General features: G+C 35.3%; 1 protein-coding gene across 14 annotated transcripts in view; it reads left to right on the top strand.

The window, feature by feature from the left end:
* The window catches only part of LOC123680582 (cAMP-specific 3',5'-cyclic phosphodiesterase), a 447,060-nt gene that overhangs the window by 220,626 nt on the left and 213,679 nt on the right, over positions 1 to 12,755 (top strand). For 2 of the 14 annotated variants that reach the window (XM_045618552.1, XM_045618550.1), the window contains exon 1: positions 206 to 807. The exons of 10 other annotated variants lie outside the window; for them this stretch is intronic. In XM_045618552.1, coding sequence (XP_045474508.1) covers positions 221 to 807 — 587 coding nt within the window. In that variant the 5' untranslated portion in view covers positions 206 to 220. Of the gene's footprint in view, positions 1 to 205; positions 808 to 11,663; positions 11,989 to 12,755 lie in introns of those variants that run through there. 2 more of the 14 variants (XM_045618555.1, XM_045618558.1) reach the window with 2 other exon arrangements.

Here is a 12,755-nt window from a genome sequence, read left to right as displayed (position 1 = left end):
TTGAACGAAACAAGTTGATAAGTAAGAAAACTTCAATAGCTTAGTCAACTACATAAAATGAAAACTATTAGACCAATTAGTGAAGGAACGTTTGATTGTGATTCAAATTAAGTGAAATATTAAAAAAAATGATGACCACAAACATTCTCGAAGACTAGACTAAATAATGCTCACAATCCTCTATTTCTTATGGTCCCTTATTCGTGGTTTGAGAAATCAAATGGCCAACCTAACCCCTTCCCCTCCTAACCCCGAAGCACCACCAACTCCTTCCCCTGAACCTTCTGCACCAACACCATCACCGGAAATAGATAGGAGCAGAACAGAAGAGGAAGAGGAAAACTCTGCTGCTTCTTCGCCAGATCGAGAGTTTCTCAATGAAATGAGCTCTTTCACGCGAATTTCTAACGAAAGTAGAAGTAGGTATTCCGCATTTTCCAGAGATAGTTCTGTAGATGTTGGAAGTGAATCTAGACCGTCGGTAACTAGTATCTCTTCGTTTTCTACATCGTCTCGTAGATTCGATATAGTGGGACAAAGGTCTATAGATTCTAGAGCTAGTGTTACGAGCTTATGGTCTTCGGATCTAAGTTCGCGAAGAGACTCGGAAGCGATTCCGGAACACGAAGAAGATTCCAGTGACAAATCCTTCGCTTCGGCAACAAGTACTGCTTTGAGTTCTGATGGGGCCAGGAAAAATTCTGAGGGTGTAGGGAAGTTCAGGAGGTCGTCTTCGAGATCCTCGCAGATAAGGAGGTACATTAGAAGGTTTCCCCTATCGAACGACAGAAGAAGAACTACTGGAAGGTGTGTTTGAGTTTTGAGTGATGAATGTTTTTTCAATTCTTCTTCTTTATGGAACCATCGAAAATTATTTTATTATTCCTCATTAGACTAATTGGATTAACTTGAGCACTTTTTCATATGCTAGACTAGCTAGAGATCAATTGGATTACAAATCTAAAAAGTGAGATGTACATCGATGATCCATAAAGTTGTAACCAGTTGAAATTGAATTTCCTGATTAGGTTAGATATATTAGCATTCTCCATGTTATTAGTAATATTTCGAATGAAGAATATGTAGCAGAAAGACAAAAATTCCTCTCTTTCAAAAACTCACTATGAACAACATAAAATGAAAATATCGAACTAATCTGTGAAGAAACATTCAAAATTATTCTAATTCCATGAATATGGTGACTCATTTTGAAAGGTCCACCGAAATAACGCATTGGAAACAGTCTGGATCAAAAAGTGTTTCGAATGAATGTTTCTTAGTCTTTAGGAAGATACATTAAATTTGACCTTGGAGTTTGATGTCAAGGTCATTTTGAGGTCAAGTAGATTTTTTAATACAATATATACATTTTTCATTGCACATTACTAATCTTCTTGAAAAAGCCTCCTTTCTGATTTCCATTGAATTAATTTTTCTGAAGATGTGGAGTATTTCATGCTCAAGATGGTAATAATAAAATGTTCCAAGTTATTTCTCATAAAATCATTTGTTTTTGTATTCCGTATGAATATATTAAAAATACAAACTAGTTTGTTTTCTCCATTTTTTCCAACTGCACCCATGAGTTCTACGATGCGATAACAAAAACTCAACGCATGCTGAATTTTTAAGGGGTAACCAGTGCAAAAAGATGCATGGTACATACATAATTATGAATTTTAAATTGTGCGTAAGTTCAAACAATTTTCTTGAGTATTATTTTTTTCTTCATTAATTTTCCCTATTACGTCTGAACTGTCTGAAGCTTCGAATAGACGAAAAAACTACGCATTTCTAATGATGAGGGAACTTTTGAACATTCATGATGGCATTCATAAAACTTTTATCGTGGTAATTTGCTCGATCAAATCATTTTTGTGTTCATTTTCAGTTCATTTTCGAGTTTCGACATTTCAATAGATTTCAAGCAACTATTCGAATTAAATTGAAAAATTCATTTTTGATTTGTTATTTGTCTCTTCATGAATACTCATTTCTTCAAAGATGCTCAGTAGGTTGTATGTAAAAGATCATCATCATTATCATTTTAAGCATAATACACTTCATATCCCCATAACTATTCATTTTATGGCAAATATGAAAGGGGCATGTCAAATGAGATTCTGCAAAGGAAACCGTATATCGCCTAATAAAAAAATTGACTTGACCTTGGAATTTCCTGGAAAACAAACTCCAAGGTCATATTGAATATCTGAATGCAATAACTCTCTAAAGACTCAACAACTGTCATTTGAAAAATTTTTTGATGCATACTTTTCCAGAAGAGTCATTTCAGTGGATATATTCAGTGGTATACATATAAATATTCAATTATGCCCCATTAGTTGAAAAACTATTTTCAGTATCTTCAGTAAAATTTAAAAAATTTATCATTTATCATTGTCTATGAAAAACCATCCGAACATGAATTAGGGTCAATGATCTGCATACAAGAAAAGACACTGAATTTCCAACTTGACCTGAAGAATGTCATGAAATTTAGACCGCTGTTTATATTTCTACCAGTTGAATGAATGAAAAAATCGTATTCATGACAAGCTCTATTTTGAACAACATATTTTTCCATTTTATCGATTGGTATAGTTCTCCCCAATACAGTATTGTGTCAACCTCCATTATATTCTTTTGTTTCCGAGACTACCGAAGTTAAAGGAAGCTTTATGGTCACTTTCCGGATGGAAACAGTTTTTTTTTATTTCCTTTTATTCGCTCGCAAAATGCATTTCAAAACATTCTGAAAAACTTTTATTTAGTCTGTCGGTTTGCCGTCTGTATATCGGCAAACTCTTGTTAAAGTCTTACCTTCTTCGATTCTCATCCGATGTAAATGGAATAACATGTGTATATTATGGTTAGGCTTTATATGGCTGGTTCAGATCGGGCTTATTCGTTAAGCATGCGCAAATGTGAAATTGTAGATATTTCCATATCTCCCGTTCTGTTCGTCCAATTTTGACGAAACTTGTTGAAAACGTGTGTAAAGGATAACGAGGGGATTATCCAAAACACAAAGAAAATAATAACGGACATCCCTCAAGGATAAGAGCTAACCGTAGACACGTGTTTGGGCTTTTGACCCTCATCAGTACGATGAAAAAGTGGTCAACAACAGGTCAACAGGAGTCAGCCATCCATTTGTGATTTCCGTAGGCAGACCCAATGGGTTTTCGGACAACAACCAACTTCAACACGTAGACAAACATGTGTAAAGGATAACAAGGGGATTATTCAAAAAACAATGAGAATAATGACGTTATTCTCTTCCTTGTTTTTCTAATAAAACTCGTTATTATTTACATTTTGTTTCTAATGGACTCGGATGCCACGCAGGTAGCTACAGCTCCCTACGTGTTGAAGTTGGTTTTTGCCCGAAAACCCATTGGGTCCGACTACGGAAAACACAAATGGGAGTATCCTGCTGTTGACTTCTTTTGTTTGTTGTTTTCCTCCAAGTGTTGTTTATCCTAACACTTTTTCACCAGGCCGGAAGCCCGAAACACGTGTCTATGATTAGCACTTTTTATTGAGGGTAGTCCGTTGTTCTTTTCTTTGCTTGTTGAACACGACTCGATTGAGAAAATTTGAAATCTACGCTATTTTCCATATGTCTCGTTCCGCCCTTTATATTTTGATGAAATTTGTTATGTATATCAAAAATTTCAAAATAGTTTCAGCTTTCACGAATTCAGGAAACACGTTGTGAATTAGCAAACGCGGAAGTTTTGTTATTTATATATTTCGCGTTGTTCGTATCCGGTTTTGATGATATTCAATATAAAGGGTGTTTTTTTTTTAGAGCTATAGAACTTTAAATTGCAATAACAGAACGATGGATTATTCGATTGACATGAATTTTATTTATCCGCAAGATAATCTTGTGGCATTACATTTCAAATATGATTTCTGGCATATGACCGCCACGGCTGGCTCGGATGTAGTCCAATCTGGACGTCCAATTTTCGATTAATTTTTCCAACATTTGTGGCCGTATATCGGCAATAACACGGCGAATGTTGTCTTCCAAATGGTCAAGGGTTTGTTGCTTATCCGCATAGACCAATGACTTTACATAGCCCCACAGAAAGTAGTCTAGCGGTGTTAAATCACAAGATCTTGGAGGCCAATTCACAGGTCCAAAACGTGAAATTAGGCGGTCACCAAACGTGTCTTTCAATAAATCAATTGTGGCACGAGCTGTGTGACATGTTGCGCCGTCTTGTTGGAACCACAGCTCCTGAACATCATGGTTGTTCAATTCAGGAATGAAAAAGTTAGTAATCATGGCTCTATACCGATCACCATTGACTGTAACGTTCTGGCCATCATCGTTTTTGAAGAAGTACGGACCAATGATTCTACCAGCCCATAAAGCGCACCAAACTGTCAGTTTTTCTGGATGTAACGGTGTATTGGCATACACTCGAGGATTAGCTTCACTCCAAATGCGGCAGTTTTGTTTGTGGACATTCAACCAGAAGTGCGCTCCATCGCTAAACAAAATTCGCTTATGGAAATCGGGAACAACGGCAATCTCATTTTGGGCCCATTCGACGAATCTACGCCTTACTTGATGATCGTTTAGCTTCAATTCTTGCACGAGTTGGATTTTGTAAGCACGCAAACCAAGATCCTTCCGCAAAATCTTCCATAAAGTGGATGGACACAGATCCAATTCCTGTGCTCGATGGCGGATAGACTCATTCGGGCCTTCCTCAATGCTACGCTCTACAGCAGCAATAGCTTCTTCTGTACGCACTGTACGGCTTCTCTGGGGATGCGAGTTATCAATAAGAGTAAACGAGGTACGAAAACGTTCTATGGTTAATCGAATTAACTGCTCTGATGGACGATTTTGTCGACGATAAAATGGACGTAGTGCGCGATACGTATTCCGCACAGAACCATTATTTTCGAAATACAATTGCACTATTTACAAGCGTTGTTCAGGCGTGAGTCTATTCATGATGAATTGCCAAACCAAACTGAGAATAAATCGCTCAACAGCTGTCAAATCGGTCGCCATCTTGAACAGTAATGCCAACTTAAAGTTGTATACCTCTAAAAAGACACCCTATAGTATGAAATTTGGTATTGCTATTGGGTCCGGATACGGCCCGTTACGCATTACGTGGAATTTCCTGGTTTTCAATTGTTGTGATTCACTTGTTCGATTTCGATGGAATTTGGTATTCTGTTGGTATAAATAATTCTATTAAATTTCAGCTCCTTCGAATTAGAAGTTTAGCGGTCTGATTTTAGAAGCGAAGGACGAAGAAGCGTAGTGTTACCATCCATTGATAGAATTTCTTCTGTTACTTTTGAAGTAACAAAGAAAAAGAAAACAAAGAAATAAAAATCGTATGTTATGCCGATGACGCAGTGATCATATCAGAAGACGAAGATATCTTACAAAGGCTCCTGTATAAGTTCCAACAAATAGCCGAAGCTTTCAACATGCAAATATCTGTGGAGAAAACAAAATCTTTTACAGTATCTAAAGAACCAAGAAGATGTAAACTCGCGATATACGATCATAGTGTAGAACAAGTGATGTCGTTCAAATATCTAGGCGCGAATATAACAAGTAATAGGAATTTGAAGAACGAAATGAAAGCTCAAACAACGAAGGCATCATTAATATCGGGGTACTTGCGAGATGTATTCTGGCGGAATAAATATATGAGCACCAGGAGCAAAGTCAGAATATAAAGACCTGTGTGAGATCGGTGATGACATACGCGATAGAGACCAGAGCAGAGAACACCGTAACTAAGCGTCTTCTAAGAACAACTGAGATGCGAGCGCTGAGATCTATAGCGGGATACACATTACTTGACCCCAAAAGAAACGAAGAAATTAGAGATATATATGTGACATCCAGGATGTGGTGAGATGGGCAAGAAAACGGCGAAGAGCATGGAGAGACCATGTGGACAGAATGTCGGATGACCGCTTGGCAAAGATCGCAAAGGAAGAAAAACCAAATACATCCCGACCATCAGGACGACCACCTACAAGGTGGTATGAAAGCTGGTCTTCGTCATCCTAGCAGCAGCTAGAAAACCATTGATGAAAACACAGGATTAGTCCTAACTTACGATGAAGAAGAAGACTTTTGAAGTATTTTGAAGTACAATATTGTTCGATATTAGTTATGCACGTTGATGACATTTTTCTGTTTGGTAGCTGAAAGAAATGAAAGAAATGTCTTCATGACTTACGGTATTCAGTCATGATCTAAAGCCTACCTAGTTCCAGTAAAATCAAAAGTTGGGTATTTTCTGCATCTTCATTGGCTTCGAATTCTATCTAAGGTTTTCTACGCTATAGAATCGAAATATTTTTGGAGGCTATTGAACGGTTTTTCAATAATAGGTTTCATTTTAAATAGCTCCCTATCTGTGCGAATCACTTTTGAAGCTATCATCTTTTGATATTTGATGAGTGAATACGATCAAAAATCATCTTCAGTAAGCTCAGTTGTTGCATTTGGTGCTCGGAAAATCCAAGAATGATTGTTGAAAAGCCTCTTCATTCTTAAAGTATCACTGTTTGGTACGGTTTTTGTGCTGGTGGTGTGATTGGACCTTACTCATTCGGAAATGAGGCTGGTGCAACGGTAAATGGATTGCGCAACCGAGCTATATGATTAATGATTAATTCGGGTGATGGTGGGACTGCTGACGGAGCACTGTCGGTACAAACATCATTTGTACCGCATGGGAAAGTCAGCAGATGAGATCTGCAGGCTCTGTGGAACGGAAGCAGAAATAGCCGAACACATGGTATGCAAGTGTCCAGAGCTAGTTGGCCTAAGAACCATTCATATGGGTAAGCCGGTTCTGGATACCAGAGAGGTAACGGCCAAGGCCCCTAAGGATGTTGTCAGTTTTATTAACGTCGTTGACGACCTCCTTGGGTTTCCATGAATGAGTAGGGTAGAGAACAAAAGATCTACATGGTCGCAGTTCCCGGAAGGCTTACCGAACCACAACGACCCCAGTTCAAATAATAATAATAATGATATTTCATGGCAGGAATTGTAAGATATTGATGTTGATGACGTTTATTCTCAACAAGACATAAGTATAAGCAACTAAAGAATAGCAATTTTGCAAGAAAAATTTCATGTCCGTGTTACTTCTCGAAGAAATGTTCACTATTGGCCTCCGATATCTTGTGATTTAACACTTATAAACTTTCCTTTGGAGACACGTGAAAGATAAGATCTATGCCAATGTTCCACAATCGATCCAAGACCTTAAAGATGATTTTAGTGAGTTATCGAGGACATGCATGTGCAAATTGAACTTGGAAAATTCTATTAAAAGAATATGGTGTCATTTGGCTGATATCGTTTTCCATCGTTAATAGCATGCCTTCCTTTTTAAACAATAAATTAACCATCCATTGATTTCTTATGAACTATACTCGTTCTTTTCGATATCAGAATAAAACACATTATTGGAAATCCCTCCATTTTGATTTCTTCAATATTCTCTTTGGTTTAAGTTATTGAGATTCAATTATTTTTTTTCATGATTTTCGAATATTTGAGAATGATATTTTCAATTCAAAAACGCATGGTTATTACAAACTCCCTTTGTATTTTGATTATTTGGATTGCGAAGAATAAAGAATAATCTAAGTCCTAAGTCCAGAGCTTTCACCATTACCTGAATATGAAGTCTGAAAATCAATTTATGCTATATTAACGTCTATTGGTAAAATACAAGTTAAAAATATTTTCTCGAATTCTGTGGTTATTCCGTTCATTCTTCCACATCTTGTAGAACAAAATCGTGCGAGAATATATCAGACACGCACAGTTTTCATGGTTATATTTTATTATTATATGTTGGTACTCCGAACTTTCAGTCACGGCTTTATCTGTCAATTCATCAATTTGCCTTGAAGAAAGCAGTTCTGCCAACCAACATTTTTCAATGCAAAAATCACTAAATGATATTCATGGAGATATTTCATTAATTTCAATAAAAATGCAATGAATTAGAGAAAATAATGTATAATACTCGTACAGAAGGCTCATTCTACCACTCGTTCATTCAAAAACTCGCCACTTCGTGGCTCGTTTTTGAATTTTGAACTCGTGGAAGAATATCAATGCCTTCTGCACTTGTATTATGAATAACTATTTTCAATTTTGAACTCGTGGAAGAATATCAATGCCTTCTGCACTTGTATTATGAATAACTATTCTCTATTTCAGTATCGTAATGAGTTCATTACAGTTCTAAAAACAATGCTGTAATGAACTCATTACAGCATCGTTTTCAGTTATATTTTTCTTTTTGTGGTTGTCTCTACAGACTCTACTGACGTCCAATCCTATCAAATTTCAATAAACGTCAATAATTGTCAATATAATTTGGATATAGTGAAATAATTTCCAACATTATTCGCAATTTTTTTTTATTCAAGTGGTGTTGAATCGATTTCGTCAGACATAATTCACGAATTTAATGCGTAATTATAAATTATTTTAAAATTCGAAACTTACGATTCATATTGAAATTCCGTAATCTGTCAATTTTTGTAACAGTCACACCAACTGATAAGATAAAATACAAAAGTCACTAGGATATATAATTTGAATTTTTCATTGTATTCCTTCAATATTCCACAATACTTGACTGAAATAGAGAAAATATCGTCTAATACTCGTTGCAGAAGGCAATTCGAACACTCTTGCGTTCGAAAACGAGCGACGTAGTTGCAACTTGTTTTAGAATATACTATTTTGAAAGCAGATGGTTTTTGAGTTATAGGTAATTCTCAATACTTGATCCGAAGTTAAGAAGGAATAGTAATGTCTAAGAGATGTCGAATTTGGATCGAGGAAATAATCAAATATTATATGTACAGAGAGGGCCATTGAAAACGAAACAGCGGCTCTGTAAGTCGGCAGAACCGAGTTATATAAAAACGCTCGGACACGTCAACAACATTTTCGAGGGGGACATCGTTCGCGATGAAATTCACCCGAAATACATTCCATCCCTCGGAGCTGTGACCGCCACCCCTAAATTTTTAAATGGCACCATATGGCAAGTGATGCCTCATTTGAAAGGTAGTTTCCTTCTTAATATCAAACAACAAAAATAAATTAATTCTATCGATTCGTTTTCGAGATATAGGAACTTGAAGTTGGGAAATAATTTTTTATTCACTCAATCGTTACCACGAAGAGCACTTGAAATTTCAACAAGTTTTTAGATAGAATGTTTCCTGGAAGTTGGATTGGAAGAAGAGGCGCTATAGGGTGGCCAGCCAGATCTCCAGATTTAACCCCACTCGACTTTTTTCTGTGGGGTCACTTGAAAAACAAAATCTATGCAACCGAACCAGAATCTCTGGAAGATTTACGACGTAGAATTATTGAAGAATGCCGTCGAATAACGCCGGAAATGCTACGAAATGTGAGATCTCATTTTGAACAGAACTTGTACTATTGTATGGAAATGGGTGGTAAACAGTTAGATCATTTAATTCCTTGACAATGATAATTATCTTTAAACAGTTGCAATGTTAGATCTTATTTTTATTGATTGAGTGAATAAAAAGTTATTTTCCAAATTCAAGTTCCTATATCTCGAAAACGAATCGATAGAATTGATTTATTTTTGTTGTTTGATATTAAGAAGGAAACTACCTTTCAAATGAGGTATCACTTGCCATATGGTGCCATTTAAAAATTTAGGGGTGGCGGTCACAGCTCCGAGGGATGGAATGTATTTCGGGTGAATTTCATCGCGAACGATGTCCCCCTCGAAAATGTTGTTGACGTGTCCGAGCGTTTTTATATAACTCGGTTCTGCCGACTTACAGAGCCGCTGTTTCGTTTTCAATGGCCCTCTCTGTATATGTTACCGGCAATGTGAATATTCAGTAAAATATTTAAGTAACAGATTCGAACGATATTTTTCTTGCAGACTAAAATAATGAATTTTGTATGAAATTTCATACAAAGATTTGAATGAAATTTATTGCTGTTCATATTATTGGAATCATAGAAAATTCGGGCAGAGTATGGAAAAAAAGACTGATATTTCAGTAACAACACATCCGATCTAGTTGAAATTCAGATGTGGATCTGCAATAAGCATTTCAAGGTGAGAAGTGAGTTCAAAGTTGATCGCACTACTGAAACGATTGAAAATTCAAATAAAACATCGAAAAAAAATCTTTTTTTCACAACCATTGCTCTGACTTAATTGAAATTCAGTTCATTCATTTACATCAGGGTGGTTCAGATTTCAATTCAATAACTTTGGTGTCAGATGCAACAACTTTTTATTATAATTAATAATGTTTCGAATAAGGTAAGTGCCTTTCTATTGAAATTCTACGCCACTCTCTTTTTTTTTATAAAAAATGATTTCATTTCTGAAATCAACAGGGTTTCACTAAAAAAAGGTCTCTTTAGAATTTTTTGTAAATTATACCTAATCGGGTACAAAGCTGACATTTACTACAAAAATAGATTATGGTTCTTCATTCAGCAAATTTAAATCGTTCTATTTTGCGTCGGTGCGAGATGTGTGTTGTATCAAATGGGCTCACATTTTAAACAATTTTTGTGGATAGTTTTTAGTTTTTGAGTGTCTGATAAATGTTTTTCCTGAAATGTTGAATTGAATGCCATCTGAGAGCGTTATAATAAACTACGCCAATTTTTGTACTTTCATCTATCAATTATGTGAAAATTTGAAAAATTTATTTTTTTAGATTTCTGTGAATAGTTTTTTCTTTGTACTCGATTATTTCAAAAACGGTACATTCTATAGAAAAAAATCGACAATTTCTTCCGTAAAACTGTTGATTTCAGAAATAGAATAATTTTCTCGAAAAAACCGCGTCCTTGATTTTCAATAGGAAATGGGTCATCGCATCCCTGTTTCTACGCCATTGAATAATTTTTGCAGGAGACACCGACCTAATTCGAAACAGAACATTATCAAGACTTCAATACCTAAAAATTCAAACAATGAATGTAATAATAAATACTAGAGTTTTAGGCGAAAAACTAATATTTTGCCAACTTTAACACACAGTATCTCGAAAATGAAGCATGTTAGGATATATGTTTATATATAAACTTTTTTATGAAAAAGTCATTCTATCCAACACCAAAGTTATTGAACTAAAATCTGGACCACCCTGTATATATTGATTCGTTATGTTGAAATCAATCATGAAATCCTCTTATCTAGATAAACTAACTGACAACAATGACGTCATGATAAATCGCAGATCATATACAATACCTATATACAGTTCTTCGTTCTTCAATGACGTATAAATGACGAAAGCTTAAAAGCTCGTAATGCCAAGTCAGTGCTCTACTCGAATTTCTCATCTTTTCATTCCATCCACATGATTCAGAAAAAGTTTTTTTAAGTTGCTGCTATCGATCAATGAATTAAATTCGGATCAAAGAAAGTAACGAGATATAAATATTATTGGTACCTACTGACGAAGCAAGATAATCTTCAAACTTCCCGTGAACCTTGCTTGTATGACGGATAGATATGTAGATATTTTCTGCAGTTGTTATTAGGTCGAACGGCTTACCGTCGCAGTTACTTTCGAAACTCAAAACTTCGCTGATGAGAAATCCCCAACATCGTTAACTGACATCTCGTCCAGACCGTACAATGAATTTTGATTGGAACTAAAAATACACTGTGTTCATCAATTAATTTATCGATAATTCAGAAGGTTGAATTAATCCGGATCTTATCTGCGATTTTGAAAGTTATCAATTCGTGGTTTGCGGAGTACGTTATACGTAATTGTCGTGTGTGGAAAGTGTAAAGAAAAGTGATTTGTTTTTTTATTTGTTCTATGGTGAATAATGGTTTACATGGAAAGGGGCTTGGGAAATAGCAGACGGAGATCAGAGGGGATAATAATCGCGAGGAGAAATAGATTTTTCTCAGCGAGGTATTTAATATTTTGTTCTGCTCATTATCAGAAATTACAGAAGCGTGAAAAAATCAAAGCAATAGCAATTTCCCATAAACATTCTAATATTTGTTTCAAATTTCACAAATAACAAACATTTCGATTAAAGACAACAATGTAGGCAACGTATCTATCAGTCATCACAATTATATCGGTGTACAAAAGTCATTTTTTTCAATGTACATACTTTAAAAAGTATAACAGTTTTTGTGAAGCCGAAATTAAATCATCAATTCCAGTGTGTTTTCAGTTGAACCATATAAAGTAAAATTGAGGAGCTGATTGATCGATAGAAATTTCGGTAAACCGAAAATTTTTCGAATGAAATAGTGTTCTCTTATCTCAACAAAAGATGAGGGACTATTATCTAGGCTAGATAACAAAATATTTGCTAATCGATAAGTAGCCTTTAATATTTAACCAATCTTGTTTCTTTGAAATTGTTCATTTGATTTCAAACTATTTCATTTCTGTTTTCATCCCAAACATTCAGATAAATGAAATAAAATATTCTGCATATTAAAGAGTGAAAATCAGTAATTTGCGAAATTACAATAACAGTATTTGGAGGTTACTAGTATAGAAGCATTCGTCGTGATAAAAATCAAAAGAACCTTCAGAATATTTCATAAATAAATCTTTTCAACTAGATCTATCTATTAACTTCAACAAAATTCATTTCATATTAGGCAGTGATAATTGTATTGGAAAATTGGTAACAATCTATAAAAAATTGTTATAGACCT

This window comes from Harmonia axyridis, chromosome 5 (genome assembly GCF_914767665.1).
Source record: "Harmonia axyridis chromosome 5, icHarAxyr1.1, whole genome shotgun sequence".
NCBI classification, from domain to species: domain Eukaryota; kingdom Metazoa; phylum Arthropoda; class Insecta; order Coleoptera; family Coccinellidae; genus Harmonia; species Harmonia axyridis.
This window is presented reverse-complemented; position numbering and strand designations above follow the sequence as displayed.